The sequence below is a fragment of the Drosophila busckii genome, chromosome 3R, assembly GCF_011750605.1.
Source record: "Drosophila busckii strain San Diego stock center, stock number 13000-0081.31 chromosome 3R, ASM1175060v1, whole genome shotgun sequence".
Classification (NCBI taxonomy): domain Eukaryota; kingdom Metazoa; phylum Arthropoda; class Insecta; order Diptera; family Drosophilidae; genus Drosophila; species Drosophila busckii.
The window spans coordinates 16,680,938-16,699,283 of NC_046607.1; the positions used below are offsets into that span (position 1 = coordinate 16,680,938).

General features: G+C 43.6%; 5 protein-coding genes and 1 long non-coding RNA gene across 9 annotated transcripts; 4 read left to right on the forward strand and 2 right to left on the reverse strand.

Moving 5' to 3' along the window:
- The first annotated feature begins 168 nt into the window (after nucleotides 1–168).
- Nucleotides 169–2,823, forward strand: LOC108603555 (ribosome-releasing factor 2, mitochondrial). The gene is made up of 8 exons (XM_017992475.1): nucleotides 169–321; nucleotides 386–548; nucleotides 605–897; nucleotides 957–1,326; nucleotides 1,381–1,603; nucleotides 1,658–2,374; nucleotides 2,436–2,585; nucleotides 2,638–2,823. The coding sequence occupies exons 1-8, from the start codon at nucleotides 198–200 to the stop codon at nucleotides 2,800–2,802; spliced, it is 2,205 nt and encodes a 734-aa protein (XP_017847964.1). The 5' UTR covers nucleotides 169–197; the 3' UTR covers nucleotides 2,803–2,823.
- Nucleotides 2,824–2,899: 76 nt separating this feature from the next.
- Nucleotides 2,900–7,381, forward strand: LOC108603554 (keratin, type II cytoskeletal 5). Of its 2 annotated transcripts, XM_017992473.2 has the most exons (5): nucleotides 2,900–4,246; nucleotides 4,304–4,459; nucleotides 4,977–7,023; nucleotides 7,084–7,201; nucleotides 7,257–7,381. In XM_017992473.2, the coding sequence occupies exons 1-5, from the start codon at nucleotides 3,107–3,109 to the stop codon at nucleotides 7,360–7,362; spliced, it is 3,567 nt and encodes a 1,188-aa protein (XP_017847962.1). In that variant the 5' UTR covers nucleotides 2,900–3,106; the 3' UTR covers nucleotides 7,363–7,381. The 2 variants fall into 2 exon arrangements, with proteins under 2 accessions (XP_017847962.1, XP_017847963.1); XM_017992474.1 differs by lacking the exons at nucleotides 4,977–7,023; nucleotides 7,084–7,201; nucleotides 7,257–7,381 and adding an exon at nucleotides 4,541–4,805 and having other exon boundaries at nucleotides 2,903–4,246.
- On the reverse strand, nucleotides 7,346–8,007 carry LOC108603557. Its single transcript, XR_001915305.2, has 2 exons — nucleotides 7,923–8,007; nucleotides 7,346–7,783 (listed from the first exon to the last, which is right to left on the reverse strand). It is a non-coding gene; the product is annotated as an uncharacterized LOC108603557 (long non-coding RNA).
- LOC108603556 (WD repeat-containing protein 37) lies at nucleotides 7,831–9,829 on the forward strand. Its single transcript, XM_017992476.2, has 3 exons — nucleotides 7,831–8,143; nucleotides 8,200–8,794; nucleotides 8,850–9,829. The coding sequence occupies exons 1-3, from the start codon at nucleotides 7,984–7,986 to the stop codon at nucleotides 9,595–9,597; spliced, it is 1,503 nt and encodes a 500-aa protein (XP_017847965.1). The 5' UTR covers nucleotides 7,831–7,983; the 3' UTR covers nucleotides 9,598–9,829.
- Nucleotides 9,830–10,015: 186 nt separating this feature from the next.
- On the reverse strand, nucleotides 10,016–18,159 carry LOC108603405 (vesicle transport through interaction with t-SNAREs homolog 1B). 2 transcript variants are annotated; one of them, XM_017992194.2, is made up of 4 exons: nucleotides 18,077–18,159; nucleotides 10,657–10,737; nucleotides 10,396–10,564; nucleotides 10,016–10,331 (listed from the first exon to the last, which is right to left on the reverse strand). In XM_017992194.2, the coding sequence occupies exons 3-4, from the start codon at nucleotides 10,555–10,557 to the stop codon at nucleotides 10,122–10,124; spliced, it is 372 nt and encodes a 123-aa protein (XP_017847683.1). In that variant the 5' UTR covers nucleotides 10,558–10,564; nucleotides 10,657–10,737; nucleotides 18,077–18,159; the 3' UTR covers nucleotides 10,016–10,121. The 2 variants fall into 2 exon arrangements, with proteins under 2 accessions (XP_017847683.1, XP_017847684.1); XM_017992195.2 differs by lacking the exons at nucleotides 10,657–10,737; nucleotides 18,077–18,159 and having other exon boundaries at nucleotides 10,396–10,620.
- LOC108603403 (V-type proton ATPase 116 kDa subunit a) lies at nucleotides 11,393–18,003 on the forward strand. Of its 2 annotated transcripts, none has more exons than XM_017992190.1 (6): nucleotides 11,393–11,564; nucleotides 14,960–15,098; nucleotides 15,165–16,798; nucleotides 16,855–17,113; nucleotides 17,164–17,407; nucleotides 17,471–18,003. In XM_017992190.1, the coding sequence occupies exons 2-6, from the start codon at nucleotides 14,982–14,984 to the stop codon at nucleotides 17,734–17,736; spliced, it is 2,520 nt and encodes an 839-aa protein (XP_017847679.1). In that variant the 5' UTR covers nucleotides 11,393–11,564; nucleotides 14,960–14,981; the 3' UTR covers nucleotides 17,737–18,003. The 2 variants fall into 2 exon arrangements, with proteins under 2 accessions (XP_017847679.1, XP_017847680.1); XM_017992191.2 differs by having other exon boundaries at nucleotides 17,173–17,407; nucleotides 17,471–18,002.
- Nucleotides 18,160–18,346: the final 187 nt, after the last annotated feature.

Below are 18,346 nucleotides of genomic sequence, written 5' to 3' on the forward strand. Positions count from 1 at the left end.
CAGCTGTTGTTTAAACGTAACAGCAGCGCTCAGTAGTTAACATCTGTTATTTAAACGTAACAGCAGAGCGCGCTATTGTGAATAAGTATCGGTACATAAGTATCGGTATCGGTATTGCAAACTACTTGTTTACCGAAAGCAGCTGTTGACTGCGCGCTTTAGCTTTTATGTAAATAGCTTAGTTTTTAATTAAAATTATGCAAAATGCATTACATCGAGTGCCTTTTAGGCACTGCCGACTTATGCTGTGCGCACAAATCCTTCGGCGTAGCTACAGCAGCGACATACGCAACATTGGCATCCTGGCGCACATTGATGCAGGTTAGTATTCACATATTTATGTAAACAGTATAATTAAGCCGGCTTTAATATATGCTTCCTATAGGCAAAACCACAACAACTGAACGCATGCTTTACTATGCGGGCAAGACACGCTCCCTGGGTGAAGTGCATCGCGGCAATACGGTAACGGATTACCTAACACAGGAACGCGAGCGTGGTATTACCATATGCAGTTCCGCTGTTACATTTGGCTGGAATGGTAAGCGGTGCGTATTATTTATGTGCTTAACTAGAGCTGGGATTCATTGATTGTCAAATTTAGCATCAATCTATTGGACACACCTGGTCATATAGACTTTACGATGGAGGTGGAGCAATCGCTACATGCAGTGGATGGTGTAATTGTAGTGCTGGATGGCACAGCTGGCGTAGAAGCGCAAACTGTAACAGTATGGACGCAGGCTGACAAGCATAAGCTGCCACGACTTGTATTTGTTAATAAAATGGATCGTCCAGATGCCGACTTTGATAGATGCGTGCAGGATTTGAGAAATAAACTAGAGACGACACCTGTTTGCTTGCAGTATCCTACCAAAAGCATTGAGGGGCAGCTAAGTGCGCATTTATAATTAAAATATAATTGCTTGTTTGTATTAATGTCCCATTCCTTGCAGGCATATACGATGTCATTACCCTGGAACACTTGAGCTGGCAACAAGGTGATTTGGGGCGTAGCTACAAGCAGTCAAAGCTAGAAACTGCCGAACTGTCTGTTGAGTTGCAAGAGAAACGCAATGAGCTCATTGATCAGCTGTCTGGCCACGATGATGAGTTAGCTGAGGTGGTTATAAGCACTGAAAGCTTTGACAAGGTTAGCAATGAGCTTATAATGCAGGCATTGCGCCGTGCCACCTGCCAGCAGAAAGTAGTGCCCGTGCTGCTGGGCTCAGCATATAAAAATATAGGCATACAACGCTTAATGGATGCAGTCAATTCGTATCTACCCGCACCAGCGGAACGGAATCAGATATATGAGTGCTTTGGGTAAGTAAATGCTTTAAAGATATGTTTAAGTTTATTAAGTATGTTTATTTGCAGCAATGAGTTTGCTGGTAAGGTTTTTAAGATTGTGCATGACAAGCAGCGTGGAGCTTTAACGCTGGTGCGTCTCTTAAGTGGTGAACTGAAGCGTGGCATGCGTTTAATATGCTCACGTGGACAGGCGGAAACAGTAACAAAAATCTATGAGCCGCTGGCGGATGAATATCGTGAAGTGAGCGCTGTGCAAACAGGCGACGTAGCTATCTGCGCGGGCTTGAAGGTAAGTCTGTGGTCATACGTATATTGAATTTGTAATTCATTTTAACTAATTCAGACGACAGTTACTGGAGATTTGCTCAGCAGCAGTCATGCGTCTTTGAAGAACGCACAAAAGCGTTTGCTAAAGAGTCGCAATAGCAACACTAATACGGCAGAGGATGAGGATTTGGATGATGAACTTTTTACAATTGAACCACAAATACCTGATGCTGTTTACTTCTGTTCAATTGAACCACCCAGCATATCGGCGCAAACAGCTATGGAGCATGCGCTTAGTCAGCTGCGACGTGAAGATCCCAGCTTGCGTGTTAGCTACGATGCGGTAACAGGCCAAACCGTGCTTGGTGGCATGGGTGAGCTGCATATGGACATTATCAAGTCACGCATGTTAAGCGAATATAAAATTGACGTGGATCTGGGACCGCTACAAATAGCTTATAAGGAAACCATTGAAGCGCCAGCGTTAACAACATTAAGCGTAGAAAAGGAAATCGCTGGTAGCAAACAAAATGCTAGTCTTACCTTGGAATTGGTTAATGATCAGAGCGAGCTGTTTAGCTTGGCCAAAACGCCGGAAAATGTGCAACATTTAAATGCGCTGCGTCCGCGACTAATACAAGTGTTGCGTAAGGGTGCATTGAGCGCATTGGAGCGCGGTCCACGTGTGGGTGGACAGGTGGTGGATACGCAAATATTATTGCACAATGCCACTATAGCACGTGGTACGGCGGACTCTTTTGTTATGGCCACAGCAGCACAGTGTGTGCAAAAGGTAAACTCCTTATATAAAAAGCAACATGTTTATATTAAAGATTATGCGCTTTTGCTTGCAGCTGCTAAGCATGACGGGCACACGACTGCTGGAACCGATTATGGCTTTAGAAATTGTAGCACCCAACGAGCATACCTCAGGCATTTTGGCTGATTTATCCAGAAGACGTGCGCTCATCAAAGATGTTATGCCCAAAGGTGATAGAAACAAGGTAACTGAAGTTTATTTTATTTATATTTATTATAAAATGTAAATACTTTTAGCTAATTGTCGTTAATGCACCGCTGGCCGAACTCTCTGGATACTCAAGTGCCTTGCGCACCATCAGCTCCGGCACAGCCAATATGACGATGCAGCCTTGTGGCTTTGCAGAAATGAACTCCTCAGATGAATTGATTGCCGTGCGGCGTGCTCAAGGATTAGAGTAGAATATAGGTAACTTGTACGTTATTTAAGAACGTAGCATGCTGATTTATTTGCAGCAGTCTGTGTGCCACATGACAACTGGCGTAGCACACAGTATAGTAACAAATGTGTAAATTGTCGCTTGTGGTATAAATAGAAAATTTGGTGATCCAATTAATGTCGTACGCTAGCTATTTTCGATATTCTTTTTCAAACTGTCCAACCATAAACATAACAAAACAAAAAATTGAAATTTGTGTTCCAATATAATTTACTTTTGAAGACACTGAACATAGAAAGCGAAAGAACAAAGTTGGAGGGTGCACTATGGCATTCTCAACACAGAAGGAGTTCTTCCATGTACCGTTTATGAACGAGTCCGTGGAATATGAGTGCCAAGAAGTGTGCGTTAAGCTCAAAAGCTATCCCTCCACATTCGATGATCGTGCCTGGGCAGCCGATGATGAGAAAAAGTCACGTTTTGTGTCTGATTTAGTGAGCTGCAATGCACCGCTAACCGCTGGACGACCAGGTGATGGTGCTGGCGCCGGCGCCGGTAGAGGTGGTCGTGGTGGGCGGGGCCCTGAAGGGCGCACATTGGGTGCAAAGGGAAAGAGACCGGGACAAGGACAAGGACAGGGAAAAGGAAAGGGACAGGGCGGACCTGATGACAATCTAATGATGGGTGACAGTCTTATCCATGCAGCGGATGAAACACTGGGACGCGTTAAGGAACTCATGGTGAAGAACAATTTGCTGCAAAAGCAGCTAGACGATTCCAAAGATCGTTTGGTCACTGCCAAGGAGGAGAATGCTGAAATCAAGCGCATTATGAATCAACGCTATGATCCAGAAAAGAGCAAAGCGCTTAAAAAGAAAATCAAAGAGCTCGAAGATGCCAAAAAAATTGATCCGCGTGATGCGCAAGAGTTAAATGCATTGCAGCAATCCATTGATGATATGAATAAAGCACATGATATACTTGAAGCGGAAAATAGTCAACTTAAGCGCCTGGTGGAGAAGCAATCGAAGCGCGTGCCCATGGAAAGCATCAAAATAGATCCCGAGAAGAGCAATGATGTAAATTACTTGCAAAATAAAATAGATAATCTGGGCAAAGAGCTGGCGCTTTTGCGTCAGGCTGAGGATGAGTGCATGCGGCAAGCGCAAGCAGCAGGAGCAGAGCTGGGTCAACAATTGGGTGACTCTGATGTGGACAACATAGCCAAAATTTTGGCTGAACGAGATTCACTGCGTCGCAAACTCAAGTCACTTGCCGCGCTGGAGGACAAGGTGAACAAGCTGCAGCAGAAGGCGGATCAAGCCGATTACACCTCGGGCGACTTGGCTCAGAATCTCAATGAACAGAATCGTTATATTAACGATATGGAAAACGAAATGCAAGACATGCAAAAATACTATGAGAACGAAGTAGAGCAGACCAAATACAATGAGCAAGTACTCAAGGTGAGTTGCACTTGAATTATGATTGTTATTTAATAATTTAACATTGTCAATCTTTAGTGTCGCTGCAAGGAGCTCAAGGATCAGGTGGTTACCCTACAGCCAGCGGTGCAGCGCGTCGAGTGCCAGCAGTTGGAAATTGATGTATTGCGTAACGAACTACGTAAGCGTGACATTGCTCTCAATGCATACGATTGTCAATACCAACAGCTCATGGTAAGACATACAAGCATCTACTTGAATTCTAGCCTTATACTTAAATGCTTCTATTCTTTTACTTAAATGTTTTGTCTAAAGTATAAGACCAAATCTTTTAAGAAGTCTGGTTATCGTTACTTAGACGAAATCGTAGAGAGCGGCAGTGAAAGCTGCGGTGAGCCTGAGGAAGATGGAAATTGTACATGCTAAATACCGCCTATGCGCCCAGATTATTTTCAACTACCCAACGACCTTTCTTTTCCAACAATGACTGCTTGACAAATTTGTAGTCAATTTAAGGATTAACAAAAATAGAAAATTAAAAGTGCATCATTAGTACAGAAAATAGAAACTGAAAGCAAAAGTACCTAATGCAGCGGAGAGGAAAGTCGTTAGAGAGTATGTCACTGGATTGTTGGCGGGGCATGCGTTTAAATTTTTCGGTCTTCCTCAGTGCTCAGCAAGCTTCAATCCACAACTACTTGCTAAAGATTTTCCTCTCTAATGCACACATTTTTATTTATTTGCCATGTAGAGTGTCATCTGCGAGCTCAACCAGAAATATGGCAATCAGCGTGGCGAGTGTCCTGGCTTTGATTGCAATCAGGCATGCCCCGAAATTGGCGATGATTTGGCCTTCTATACGGGTTGCACGCTCGAGCATATTATGACTGAAATGGGCAAACAGTCGGAATGCTTCAAGAAGATGAGCCAGGATAAGTATCCTGGTGGGCGCAATATCAATTCCCTTGATGACTGCGTGTGCGAAATGGATCGCATGACGGATATGCTAAAGCAGAAGGATGCTCAACTGGGCGAGCTAATGGATGAAAACGAATGCATGTGCGAGGCTGCCATTGAGAACAATAAGCGACTGAATCAATTGGATGAGAAAGTACGCCAACTTGATAAGGACACCAAGGATATGGAGGATGGCATGCGTGAAAGCATTGGCCTAATAAATGATATCGGTGATGTGGCAAGGGAAAACGAAAGATTAAAGGACCGTGTGGGCGACTTAAAAGATGGAGAGCTACAAAAACTGTTGGACGATTTGAAAAAGCAGCTACAAGATTGCACGGAAAAGAAACAGCTTTGCGAGGAAATCAACTCTGGGCTGAAAGTCGCATTAAGAGATCTAGGAGGAGATCCTGATGCAATTGAAAACGCGATAAAGAAAAAGGCGGAGGAGAGAAAGCGAGCTGAAGAAGCTGGCAAGTCGGGAGCTGGTAGTAGACCTGGCGAACAAATTTCTGGCGAGCCTGGTAGCAGACCGGGTGAGCCCGGCAGTGGTCCAGGTGGAGTAGGAGCACCCGGCACGGTACCTGGAAGTAGACCTGGAGAAGAAGAAGAGGTTGTAATCGGACCAGACGGGAAGCCCGTTCTCGGACCAGACGGTAAGCCTCTTACTAGAAAGGCCGGAGAACCTGGCACACAGCCTGGAAGTAGACCTGGAGAGAAAGCTGGAGAGCCCGGTAGCCAGCCTGGTGGGCCCGGTAGCCAGCCTGGAGGGCCCGATAGCCAGCCTGGAGGACCCGGTAGCCAACCTGGAGGGCCCGGTAGCCAGCCTGGAGGGCCTGGTAGTCAGCCTGGAGGGCCCGGTAGCCAGCCTGGAGGGCCTGGTAGTCAGCCTGGAGGGCCGGGCACTGTACCTGGTAGTAGACCTGGGGAAGAAGAGATTGTAATCGGACCAGACGGGAAGCCCGTTCTCGGACCAGACGGTAAGCCTCTTACTAAAAAGGCCGGAGAACCTGGCACACAGCCTGGAAGTAAACCTGGCGAGAAAGCTGGAGAACCCGGCTCTCCTGGTAGCAAGCCCGGAGAGAAAGGTGGACAGCCCGGCGCTGCTCCTGGCAGTAAACCCGGAGAGAAAGCAGGACAGCCCGGCACCCAATCCGGTAGTAAACCCGGAGAAGAAGAAGACGAGATTGTTATCGGCCCTGACGGTAAGCCTGTTCTCGGGCCAGACGGTAAGCCTCTTACTAAAAAGGGAGGATCAGGTGCTGGTGCAGATGGCAAAGGTGGTGAAGGCGACGGCGGCGGAAAGGCTGGTGGAAAAGGAGGTGCGGCAGCCGCAGCTGCGCGTAAAAAACAACAGCAGGCTGGTAAAAAGGGTGGCAAATCAGCTGATGAGCCTACTGAGGGTCAATTTGACGCGTTTGTGAAAAATACTGTGAAAACATTAGCGGCTGGCGAAATTGATGGTGCTGGCTTGGAAAGAGAGTTACGCAAAATACTCGATATGTTCATAGACGAGTGTGGGTTCTGCTTTTGCAAGTGTAACATTCCCAAGAGTCGCTTCTATGCCATTTGCCATAAGCTCTATCATCATGGCCTACACACTCTGGACTTTAAGGATCTGGCGTATATGCATAAGCGTATTTTTGCTGCGGCTGAGAACATTCTACCCGGCTGCCTGTTCAATATGATTATGAAGGACATGATGGCTTGCAACCCACGTGCCCTAGCTATGGAACCCACTTGCAATTCAAACACCAAAGCCTCTGGTGGCGACCAACAATGCTGCACTTGCAAGAGTGCGCTGTGCTGCGATGATAGCGAGGAGAAGCTGATGATGAAAGGTGAGTGCGTTGGCCGCCTTAATATGCTGTTCACTCTCGCAAGTGTGTTTATTTTTACAGTTATGCGCTTGGAGAAGGACATAGAGAACGCAAAGCATTGCTTGAAAAATCTCAAAAGCATTCCATCCAATCTTTCTATCCGGGGCTATCGCATGGATGCTGGTGACTGCCACGCCGAGTACGTAGTTGCAATAAATATCACAAACTCTTTTACTAATCTTCACTCTTTACAGAGAACGTATACTGCGTCTCTCGGCTAGTGGAAACGTTCATGGCACCAATAGTAGCTTTAAGAAGATCCGTCGCATGCAGCATGTGGGCTTTGCTACCGACAACTAGATATTGTTTTGTTTCTTGTTTCTGATGTTGGATTGGTTTGGTGTAATCGTTTTAGGTTTGACTGTGTGCGACTGTGATCCAAACCAAAAAAAAAAAATCAATTGTGTATTTTGAAGATTCTTTGTTGCGAATAAAACATTTAGAATTTTAGACTAATGACAATTAGCAAAAAGAAAAAATGAACAGTGTAATATTTGTGCAGTAGGGTACACGAGACAAACACAATTGTCCATACTTGCAATTTTAAACTACGCGCCAACGAAATAGCTATCGATGCAGGCTCATACAATTGACAATTGGTGCGAGCTCGAACTTCGGATCTCTTGCTCTAAATGTATTGCTGCACTCTTCTCATGTTGCATCTCGTTCTGCTGCAGCGCTGCTCTTACTCTGCTGCTGCGCTGCCCAATAGTAACTGTAACTGATAGATACTTGTATTATTGCATCTGTATCTATCTCTATTCGCGAATCATAACAAATAATGAAAATAATGATTTTGGATCAATAAACTGCACAAACTAATATCTAAAACTATCCAAGTATTGGTTTGCCGGACTTACGGTTGTGGATGTTATAAAAATCAGTAGGCGAGCTCAAAATTATAAGAACAGCTGTACAGAAATGAAGGCATCTACAACAAGTGCAACCAAATCGCGTCTAACGAGTCTCACCGAGGATATAGCCATCATTCCCGAGGATGCGCCGTTTCGTTCCCGCCTACACCAACTGTTTGCCCAAATCGAGAAGGAATTTGAGCAGCTCTATTTAGAAAATCTCAATTGTGAGTATAGTGTACATAAAGAAATATCACAGTGTCATTGTTTGCTTTGTTTGCAGTGCAAGATAAACTTGATAATGTGGCCTCAAGCACCAGAGACTCTTCGTTGTTATATGATCAACGCTCAACAGCTGGTGGCGTAAGTGGCGCACTCGCTGCCACCGGTAGTAGCGGTGGAGCTTCGTTAGCAGCAACACCAGCGACACCGTCAGCACCGCAAGGAGATGAAATTGGCGCCAGTTTGCTGGCAGCTGCCTCCAGCACACACAAGAGCCTCAAGGCCAAGCTAAGCAGCGCCACCGGTGGCAGCAAAGTGAAGGCTAGCAACAAAATCAAAGCGCAGACCAGCCGCATTGTCTCCAGTTTTAAAGCACAGACAGTGGTTAGCACTGTCGTGCGAGAGTTCGGTGGTCATAAGGATGGCATTTGGCAAGTGGCCGCCAAGGTAGGACAGCCTATAATTGGTACAGCGTCTGCAGATCATACCGCATGCATTTGGAGCATTGAAAGTGGGCGTTGTCTGCTGCAGTACCAAGGGCATGCTGGCTCTGTGAACTCACTCAAGTTTCATCAGCATCGGGATTTGGTGCTCACCGGCAGCGGGGATGGCACTGCCCACATATGGCAGGCAGCTGTCAACTGGGAGGTGTCCAAGTAAGTGATTATTAAACAACTGAGAGGTGTAGGTTATAATAGACAACCTTCGTAGGAAAGGGCACTCGTCGGAGGAGGAGCTTGATGACAGCGATGAACAGCTGGAGGATCGTGACCGTGTGGACACCTTGCGCACACCCATATGCGAGTTCTCCGGTCCAGGCGGTCATCTGTCAGTGGTAGTTGCTGCCGATTGGCTGTCAAGCATGGATCAAATTATCACCGGCAGCTGGGATCGCACTGCTATACTTTGGGATGTGGAGACTGGTCAGCCGCTGCAGCCACTCACTGGACATGACCATGAGCTCACACATGTATCGGCACATCCAACACAGCGCTTAGTTGTAACCGCTTCCCGTGACACTACCTTCCGTTTGTGGGACTTCCGTGATCCAATACCCGCTGTATCCGTCTTCCAGGGACACACCGAAACAGTCACTTCCAGTGTTTTTGCACGCGATGATAAGGTCGTTTCTGGCTCGGATGATCGCACCATTAAAGTATGGGAACTTCGCAATATGCGCTCTGCCCTGGCCACCATACGCACTGATTCCTCTGTCAACCGCTTGGCCGTGTCTAGTGGCGGCATCATAGCCATACCGCATGATAATCGGCAGATTAGGTTGTTTGATTTAAATGGTCAACGTGTGGCACGACTGCCACGCACGAGTCGCCAAGGACATCGACGCATGGTGTCCTCGGTGGCTTGGGCGGAGGAGCCGTTGCTGAATTGTGATTTGTTTTCGTGCGGCTTTGATCGGCGCGTTTTTGGCTGGTCGATTGTACTACCAAAGGATAATTGAAAGTTACTTAAACATTGGACTGCTGCAGTGCAGCCGTAAGTCGATCCAATGCTAGCGAATATATATATCTCTCTCGAACACTCGAACACATCTTGTGCGTTTAGTTATTGCAAATAGCCGTCATTTTATATTTTACCAACGTGTATCAAGTATTATGCAAATAATATTAAAACTTTGTTAGACTCGCAACTTATCCATATACATACATACATATGCATATATGCAGCAGGCAATTAGCTTTATGCCAAATATTTGTGGTATAGATAATATTTAATATATCAGTGTTATACATACATACTATATACATACCCGAACTATGGAATGTGTAGATAAGAGATTCAGAGAGCTTCTCTGCAATTTAGCTGTGTTTTTATTAATATCATACATATATATATATATATACTTTACAATAACTTAACTCTAGATGACTAAGCTATGGGTTATACATTCACATATAAATGTTATTAAATAAATGTCCCATATCCACTTCGGATACAGCTTAACTTTGGAATTACTTAAAATCTTTACAGATGGGCCAGCTTTAAGACCAGTAGACCAACGAGTATGCCCAATTCCAGTATAATAATGATTATCAGCACAATCTTGTTGTAAACTACTTCACGGCTTAGCTTGCGTATGATCAATCGCGACCTGGACAGCTCCGAATCCGCTTCCTCCAGACGGCGTGTGGTGCGCAGCAGAGATTCGCGTTGTTCGCTCAGCTCACCAAGCACCTAAAGGAACAATAAATGTTTAAGAGCTGCAATTAACTATATAGCATTGACATTGAAAACATACCCCTGCCCCTATGTTTTCTGTTTCAATCGCAATTTGATTAGATCTTTGTATACTTTCGCCTGTGCGCTGTAATACATCGTAGGTACTGGATGCCACCTGTTGTTGACGTTGCTCATGGTCGATGCTGCCACTGGGCAGTTGTTTATATCCTCCATACGACATAATAAAGCTGTCAGATTTTTTTGTAGTAAAATTAATATTTTACGTTGTTGATCAACAGCACAGCTGTTTGCAACAGTTTTAGAGATGGGCGATACTTACTCGCTAGTTAGTTACTGCATGTACTCAAATGTAACGAGTCATTACATATTGTGAATAAGTCACGGAAACTGCATGCGGTTACTGTTTAAAATAAAAAATGTGAATAAAATTAAGTGTCATTCATTAAAAAGGCATTTGTATAAATGAGCTGCTCTTAAGTATGGATATGTTCTCTGCTTCCAAATTTAAAGCCAATCTTTATCTGATGTTGTCAAGGCTATAAATAAATCGGAATCAAAACAGAAATCATCAATATCAACTAGCTCTTATCAAGCACAGGGAATTACTGTTTCCAAAAGTTGTTAATTATAATTGATAGTGTCTTTCGTACGTACAGACTTACACATTTACAGTTTTCTACACATATAGAACACTTGAAGGCTTGGACTTTTGCATTTCGATTTTTGATAAGCGTCAAACTTGATCAGATGCTCTCGCACGCGCAAACATACACTCTCTTGAGCACACACTAACCCTGCAGTTCTAGGGACTATCTCAAAAAAGTAAATTGTACTAGACCACAGCTATACCCGTAAATTTATAGTTTTAAAGTCAATTTCTTTATCTTATTTTATACTAATAGTAATAACTTATTATTGACTAACGCAATACCTCGTTTAGGGTAGCAATGGACTAGTTCGTCTAAGCACAAGCCACAGCACAAACTGCAGGGCTACATCCACGAGCAGATAGTTAAGTCAGAGAGCGAGAGCGCTCAGCGCAGTGCCTAAATTCAAAAGCAAATGAACGCTGGTGCTGACCAGACGTGTGCTTTTCGGTTTTGTGTCGAGATCGTTTCAGTTAACAGACAGGAGCGCAACGGGCCAAACAAGTTCTAAATATAACGCGCATACGCTTGGCGAATCTTAATTTCGTTTTGTATAAAAATCAGTTTCGGAGCTGCAAAGGTAAGCAAAAGCAAAACAGACAATAAAAAAGAAAGATAAATAAACGCAAAACAAGCAACAAAGTCATAAAACATTATACAAATGTGAGATAAAACCAGAAATATAAATGTCTTCATAATATTCGCATGTGAGTTCAAGGTGATTTTAAATAGAAATTAATGTTAGATGCATTGCAATTAAATTCACCAAGTTTGTCTATAGAATAGTCTATAATTTAATATTTTCAACTGTAGTTGCAGCTTTAATTCAAGTCATAAGACTCAGGCTTTCAGCTGACTCCGCCGCCACCTGCTCAGAGTACGCGATCGTGCGTAACAAATGCGGCTCGTTGTATTTGTATCTTTCAATGTGTCTGTATGTATCTGTGTGTGTGTGTGTGTGAGTATGTATCTCTCTGTCACGCACGCTAGTCAGCAGTTCGAGTGCGAGTACGAGAGCTGAGTTTTTATGCAATCAGCATATCATGTGATCTCCAGTTTTCCTTGTAAATTCTATAAATACTGCTCTGCCAGACTTAAATTGAATGATCAAGTGGTTTGAAAAGATCAGCATTGAATTTAAATTTAATATTGATTTATGAGTAGCTCATTCAAACTTTTATGAGCCACTTCAATCAATCATATTGATTAGAAGTACATATAGCTTCCTGAATATTGCAATTCCCGACAATATAGCTAGATATAAATGACTTATAGAGTGCATTAAAAGCTTGTAAGGCACTTGGGGTTTTGGATGCCATACTTATGAATGTATATTATGTAATATCTTCACAGTTGGCAATGCCTGGGTGGGGCTATCATAGTTGAAATACTTTACATACTAGTGTTGCTGTTATCACTGACAGAACCCGGAATGACCCATTTCCAGAATTAAGCGGATAATTTTTTTGTTCAATACGATCTAATCTTTATATACACTATTATTTTATGTACATGGGAAAAAAGCTGTTTGAAAAGTGCCATAAAAAATTAACACAACGTTCAATAAGCGTATGTTTATACAAATTAACGAACAAAATGTCACACACACAGAGACATAATACTTACACACATACACACTGGAGCTTCAGAGCGATAGAGAGAGCGAGCGCGCGAGTCACACTGAAGAGCAAAAAACAAACAAAACAGCAACAACAATAAAATTTAACGAAACTTCAATGTCGTATGGTATTTGTTGTTGTTGCCATTGTCGTAGAGATATTAACTGCGCTAAGCATGGGCGTGCATCGGCGGGGGTGACTCACGGTGCCTTGGGCGTTGAACACGAATTGCTGTTGCTTCGATAAAATGTAATTAAGGCTCACCCGCTTCTTGCGTGTGTGCGTGCACACACATACATACAAAATGCATAAACATACATACATACAAACATTTACAGGCAAAGCCGCATATCCCCACGTCCAGTCAGTAAGTGACCAGCCAAACGCCAACGCTAACGGCAACGCTCTTTAGTTGTTTTTGAAGTTGAACTGCTTTTACAGTTGCTTTGTGGTATTATAAATTTTTGTGTTTCGTGTTGTGTTTTGAAATTATTAAAACTGCTGCCAATTAATTGTGGTTCGTATACATAAAAAATATATAAGTCGAGCTTAGTCAAGTTGAGCTGTTCAATTGAAAGCTAATTAAAAGCAATAAGCAATACCGGTATATATATATGCATGTGTGTGTTTATTTTTGCGCTATATACATTTCAGTTGTATATGTATGAAGGTAGCGCCAGCCCAGCTGTACTAAAAGTTGATTAGACTTTCGTTAGAAATTTTCGATGATTTATTACTATAATTTTCAGGTGTTTTACTATAAATGACAAATGTATATAGCAGTGTTTATTTATGTGCATGTATATGTGCGACTCTATTTATAGGAACGCTTCTGTGAACTTTATTTGTGCCCATTCATAATGTAATTAAGTGCTAAAAATTGTTTGTCGTTATCCATTAGTAAATTGCAATCTCATTTAAGGCAGGCAATAAATGTGCAATAAAATGTTTATAAAAGGGAGGGAATTCGCTTACTTATATGTGAAATGTGAGCATTTTTATTTAAAGCCACCATCCAAGCAAAACAAACGTTGTACAGTCAAATCAAGCGTCGATAAAAAGTGAACAATTTCCAGACGACAAACAAAATAATGAGCAACAGGCACGATAAGTCCGGACGGATGGACGGACGGACTATTGTGTAAACGATAAACTTGCAAAAAATACATATAAGTACATATATTATATTACATACAAATGCAGATATAAGTATATATGTATGTCAACTGCTTTAAAGCAAATTCGAATTCATTTAATTTTTTTGATATGGACCCGCATAGTCAGCAAATTGCTATTTAGCTACTATATACATATATATCTTTAATTACGCTACATGCTTGTATTGAAATTTATTTAGCAATCTAATTTTTATACATATGTGCAGCTGGGTTCGCTAAAAGCAGCTTCAATAAGTGATTAATGCGTCTCTCATATATATCTGTTGCTTTTATCATAGTTTCACTGTACTAACCACAAAGCTAAAAAGCTAATTCCTGCCCCAGACCATTAAAGTTCGACGCGCCACGGCGTCAGCAGCGCCAGCTAACGCCATCAGTAGTGTCGTTGACTGTTTGATGATGTCACAATGAACCTTGGTGCGTGTGTAGTACGCTTTTGGCCAATATTGTGTCTCTCGAGAGGGAGAGAGGCCACTGAACTGCCCCTACCGCTGCGCTCATGCTCATGTCCTTTGGCAATAGCACATTGTCGCGCTCTAATTAAATCAGAAAACATTAATCATGTGCATTATCTCAGTGCCCTCGATTTGGAGTCGTCAATGACAAAAAATGATTCGCATACGCACATTGTTATCAGCTAATTGCTTTTGATCAGAGTTTTTCTAAGGCTTACTAAATCTATAGAGTTTCCCCCAAATGTGCTTCACCTGTGCTGCTTTTTCTCAGAATATTTTATTTACATAGAGTCTATAGCCTGCTGTTTTGCTTCATGAGCTAACAGTCTAGTAATTGAAATAGATGCACAGCATATACAAATCTAAAACAAAATAAATACTAGACAATAAATTTGTCTGTACAAAATTTAGTTAGCAACACACGTCAGAGCATTAGTATAAATGCCTTGAACAAGTTTATGCCAACATATGCTTTGCAAAAATGATTCCTATAGTATATAGACTGCTGCTGAAGCCATGGACCATGTGTAGGTTCAACTATAAAAAAGCAAAGAGCACATAAAAATTATGAAATTGACGACGTCTTCGTTTGCTTTGTTGTATGTCGTCTGCGTATTTATTTTTTGTTTTCAAATTTAATTGCATGTCTGCGGAATTTCTTAAGCACCCCCCCGCACACTTTCTTCATTTATTACCAACACTTTTTGTTTTTGTCTCTTGCAGGGAAACGTGAACAGTCGCCAAGATGGGGGATATGTTCCGTAGTGAGCAAATGGCACTATGCCAGATGTTTATACAACCAGAGGCCGCCTATACCTCTGTCTCCGAGCTGGGTGAAACTGGCTGCGTGCAGTTTCGTGATGTAAAAACCATAAGCACACACTCCCTTAAATAGAAAGTCTGCTAATTGTACATTCATTTTCCACAGTTGAACTCCAATGTCAACGCCTTCCAGCGCAAGTTCGTGACGGAGGTGCGCCGTTGCGATGAGCTGGAGCGCAAGATACGCTACATTGAGACGGAGATCAAGAAGGACGGCATTGCGCTGCCGGACATTCAGGATGATATTCCACGCGCGCCCAATCCACGCGAGATCATTGATCTGGAGGCGCATTTGGAGAAAACTGAAACTGAAATGATTGAGCTGGCGCAGAATGAGGTCAACATGAAGTCCAACTATCTGGAGCTGACCGAACTGCGCAAGGTGCTGGAGAACACGCAGGGCTTCTTCTCTGACCAGGAGGTGCTCAACCTGGACTCGAGCAACCGTGGCGGCGCTGCCGGTGTCGATGAGGCAACTGCTCAGCATCGCGGCCGTCTGGGCTTTGTCGCTGGCGTCATCAATCGCGAGCGCGTCTTTGGCTTTGAGCGCATGTTGTGGCGCATATCGCGTGGCAATGTGTTCCTCAAGCGCTCCGACCTGGACGATCCACTCAATGATCCAGCCACTGGTCATCCCATCTACAAGACCGTCTTTGTGGCCTTCTTCCAGGGCGAGCAGCTCAAGAATCGCATCAAGAAGGTGTGCACCGGCTTCCATGCCTCGCTGTATCCTTGCCCCAGCTCGCACAATGAGCGCGAAGAGATGGTCACAAATGTGCGCACACGTCTGGAGGATCTGAAGCTGGTGCTGAGCCAGACTGAGGATCATCGCAGCCGCGTGCTGGCCACAGTCTCCAAGAATCTGCCATCCTGGTCGATTATGGTGAAGAAAATGAAGGCCATCTATCATACGCTCAATCTGTTCAACATGGATGTGACCAAGAAGTGTCTCATTGGCGAGTGCTGGGTGCCCACCAAGGATTTGCCCATTGTGCAAAAGGCTCTGTCCGATGGCTCTGCCGCTGTGGGCAGCACCATCCCGTCGTTCCTCAATGTCATCGACACCAACGAGCAGCCGCCCACATTTAATCGCACCAACAAGTTCACGCGTGGCTTCCAGAACCTTATCGACGCCTATGGCATTGCCTCTTATCGCGAATGCAATCCGGCTCTGTATACTTGCATAACATTCCCCTTCCTGTTTGCCATTATGTTTGGCGATATGGGTCACGGCCTGATTTTGGTTTTGTTCGGCGCTTGGATGGTGCTGTCGGAGAAGAAGCTGGCACGCATTCGCAATGGCGGCGAGATCTGGAACATTTTCTTTGGCGGTCGCTATATTATTCTGCTGATGGGTCTGTTCTCCTGCTACACTGGCTTCATCTACAACGATGTGTTCTCCAAGTCGATGAACATCTTTGGCTCGCGCTGGGTAAACAATTACAATACCTCAACGGTGCTCAGCAACCCGTCACTGCAGTTCCCACCACGCACCTCATCCAAGGGCATCTATCCGCTTGGCTTGGATCCCATTTGGCAGATGGCTGACAACAAGATCATCTTCTTGAACAGCTTTAAGATGAAGCTCTCCATTATTATTGGTGTGCTGCATATGGTCTTCGGTGTCTGCATGTCTGTCTGCAACTTTGTGCACTTCAAGCGCTACTCCTCCATCTTCCTGGAGTTTGTGCCACAGATTTTGTTCCTGCTGCTGTTGTTCGGCTACATGGTGTTCATGATGTAAGCCAACTCAAAACGAAGCTTAAGCCATTTACTTATATATGTTTCAATTGCAGGTTCTTCAAATGGATCAAGTACACCACCTTTACCGACTTCCAGGAGGAGACTGCCGGCTGTGCGCCCTCCGTGCTCATTATGTTCATCAACATGATGCTGTTCAAGAACACACCACCACCAGCTGGCTGCAAGGAGTTCATGTTTGAGGCACAGCCTGGTCTGCAGAAGGTCTTTGTCATCATTGGTCTCATTTGTATACCCTGGATGCTGTTGGGCAAGCCATTGTACATTAAATTCACACGCAAGAACACCGCGCACGTAAGTTGCTCTCGCTTTATGCTAGTCAAAGTGCTTAAGTTTAACTAAAGTTTCAACAGATCAAGCACAATGGTGAGCTGACAGGTAACATGGAGCTGGCCGAGGGTGAAACTCCACTGCCCACTGGCAGCTCTGGACATGATGAGAGCGCTGGCGGCGGTCACAGCCACGATGACGAGCCCATGAGTGAAATCTATATACATCAAGCTATACACACAATCGAATACGTGCTCAGCACCATTTCGCATACAGCCTCATATCTGCGTCTCTGGGCTTTGTCCTTGGCTCATGCTCGTAAGGCTCACTTAGTAGTCCACGCTTTCATTAAATGCTAATTATTGTTTTTTTTGATTGCAGAGCTCTCTGAAGTGTTGTGGAGCATGGTTTTGTCGCTTGGCCTGAAAACTACCACGTTTACTGGTTCCATTGGCTTGTTCGTCATCTTCGGAGCCTGGGCCATGTTCACGCTGGCCATTCTGGTCATGATGGAGGGCTTGTCTGCCTTCTTGCATACGCTGCGTCTGCACTGGGTCGAGTTCATGAGCAAGTTCTACGAGGGTCTCGGCTTTGCATTCCAGCCCTTCAGCTTCAAGGCAATTGTGGATGGCGAAGAGGAGGAATAAAGCTGCACAAAATATATATATATATATCATATATATGCGCTCGTTTATTATGCCTTAACCGTTATGTTTTTTCTTTGTTTAAAATCTTGTGGACATTGTCAGTATTGTGGTGCTCTTCCCACATGTTCCTTTAGCCATTGTATTCCATCCGTTTTTGTCAAAATACTTAAATTGTATATGTTTGTATTTTGTTATGTATTCTCAATATCGTTTCAAAGCAATAATTTTTGATATTCATTGTTACAAATAATTATAAACAAAATTGTGTTAACAATTAGCACAGATTTTCTTAAAATAAAGCAAGAAGAGAAGAACAGCAAATGATAATGACTTTACTTACAATGTATAATGAAGACTTGAAGTGGTTGCCATAACTTTAAAGAAAATGTATTTGTTTATTAATGTTAAATGCACAACCGACGCGTTTGAGTTTAAAATTTATACTGAGCAAACGCAAATAGTTTTGTAATTGATTTGCAATTAGTTTTTAATACCTAACGACCTGGTCGACTGCTCTGCTTTGAAGTCGAGTCAATTGGTTGATAAGACTATTCCATCATTTTGATAGATGGCTCAATTATGCAGCAATCAATGCGTTTCGTTACTTGGT

Coding starts and splice junctions, on each gene's coding strand:
- LOC108603555 (XM_017992475.1), top strand. CDS start 198: ATGCAAAATGCATTACATCGAGTGCCTTTTAGGCACTGCCGACTTATG. Junction 322..385: donor CCTGGCGCACATTGATGCAG/GTTAGTATTCAC, acceptor TGCTTCCTATAG/GCAAAACCACAACAACTGAA. Junction 1,604..1,657: donor CTATCTGCGCGGGCTTGAAG/GTAAGTCTGTGG, acceptor TAACTAATTCAG/ACGACAGTTACTGGAGATTT.
- LOC108603554 (XM_017992473.2), top strand. CDS start 3,107: ATGGCATTCTCAACACAGAAGGAGTTCTTCCATGTACCGTTTATGAAC. Junction 4,247..4,303: donor ACAATGAGCAAGTACTCAAG/GTGAGTTGCACT, acceptor GTCAATCTTTAG/TGTCGCTGCAAGGAGCTCAA. Junction 7,024..7,083: donor GGAGAAGCTGATGATGAAAG/GTGAGTGCGTTG, acceptor TTATTTTTACAG/TTATGCGCTTGGAGAAGGAC.
- LOC108603556 (XM_017992476.2), top strand. CDS start 7,984: ATGAAGGCATCTACAACAAGTGCAACCAAATCGCGTCTAACGAGTCTC. Junction 8,144..8,199: donor CTATTTAGAAAATCTCAATT/GTGAGTATAGTG, acceptor CTTTGTTTGCAG/TGCAAGATAAACTTGATAAT. Junction 8,795..8,849: donor GTCAACTGGGAGGTGTCCAA/GTAAGTGATTAT, acceptor CAACCTTCGTAG/GAAAGGGCACTCGTCGGAGG.
- LOC108603405 (XM_017992194.2), bottom strand. CDS start 10,557: ATGTCGTATGGAGGATATAAACAACTGCCCAGTGGCAGCATCGACCAT. Junction 10,332..10,395: donor CAGAAAACATAGGGGCAGGG/GTATGTTTTCAA, acceptor TTGTTCCTTTAG/GTGCTTGGTGAGCTGAGCGA.
- LOC108603403 (XM_017992190.1), top strand. CDS start 14,982: ATGGGGGATATGTTCCGTAGTGAGCAAATGGCACTATGCCAGATGTTT. Junction 15,099..15,164: donor GCTGCGTGCAGTTTCGTGAT/GTAAAAACCATA, acceptor CATTTTCCACAG/TTGAACTCCAATGTCAACGC. Junction 17,114..17,163: donor CACGCAAGAACACCGCGCAC/GTAAGTTGCTCT, acceptor GTTTAACTAAAG/TTTCAACAGATCAAGCACAA.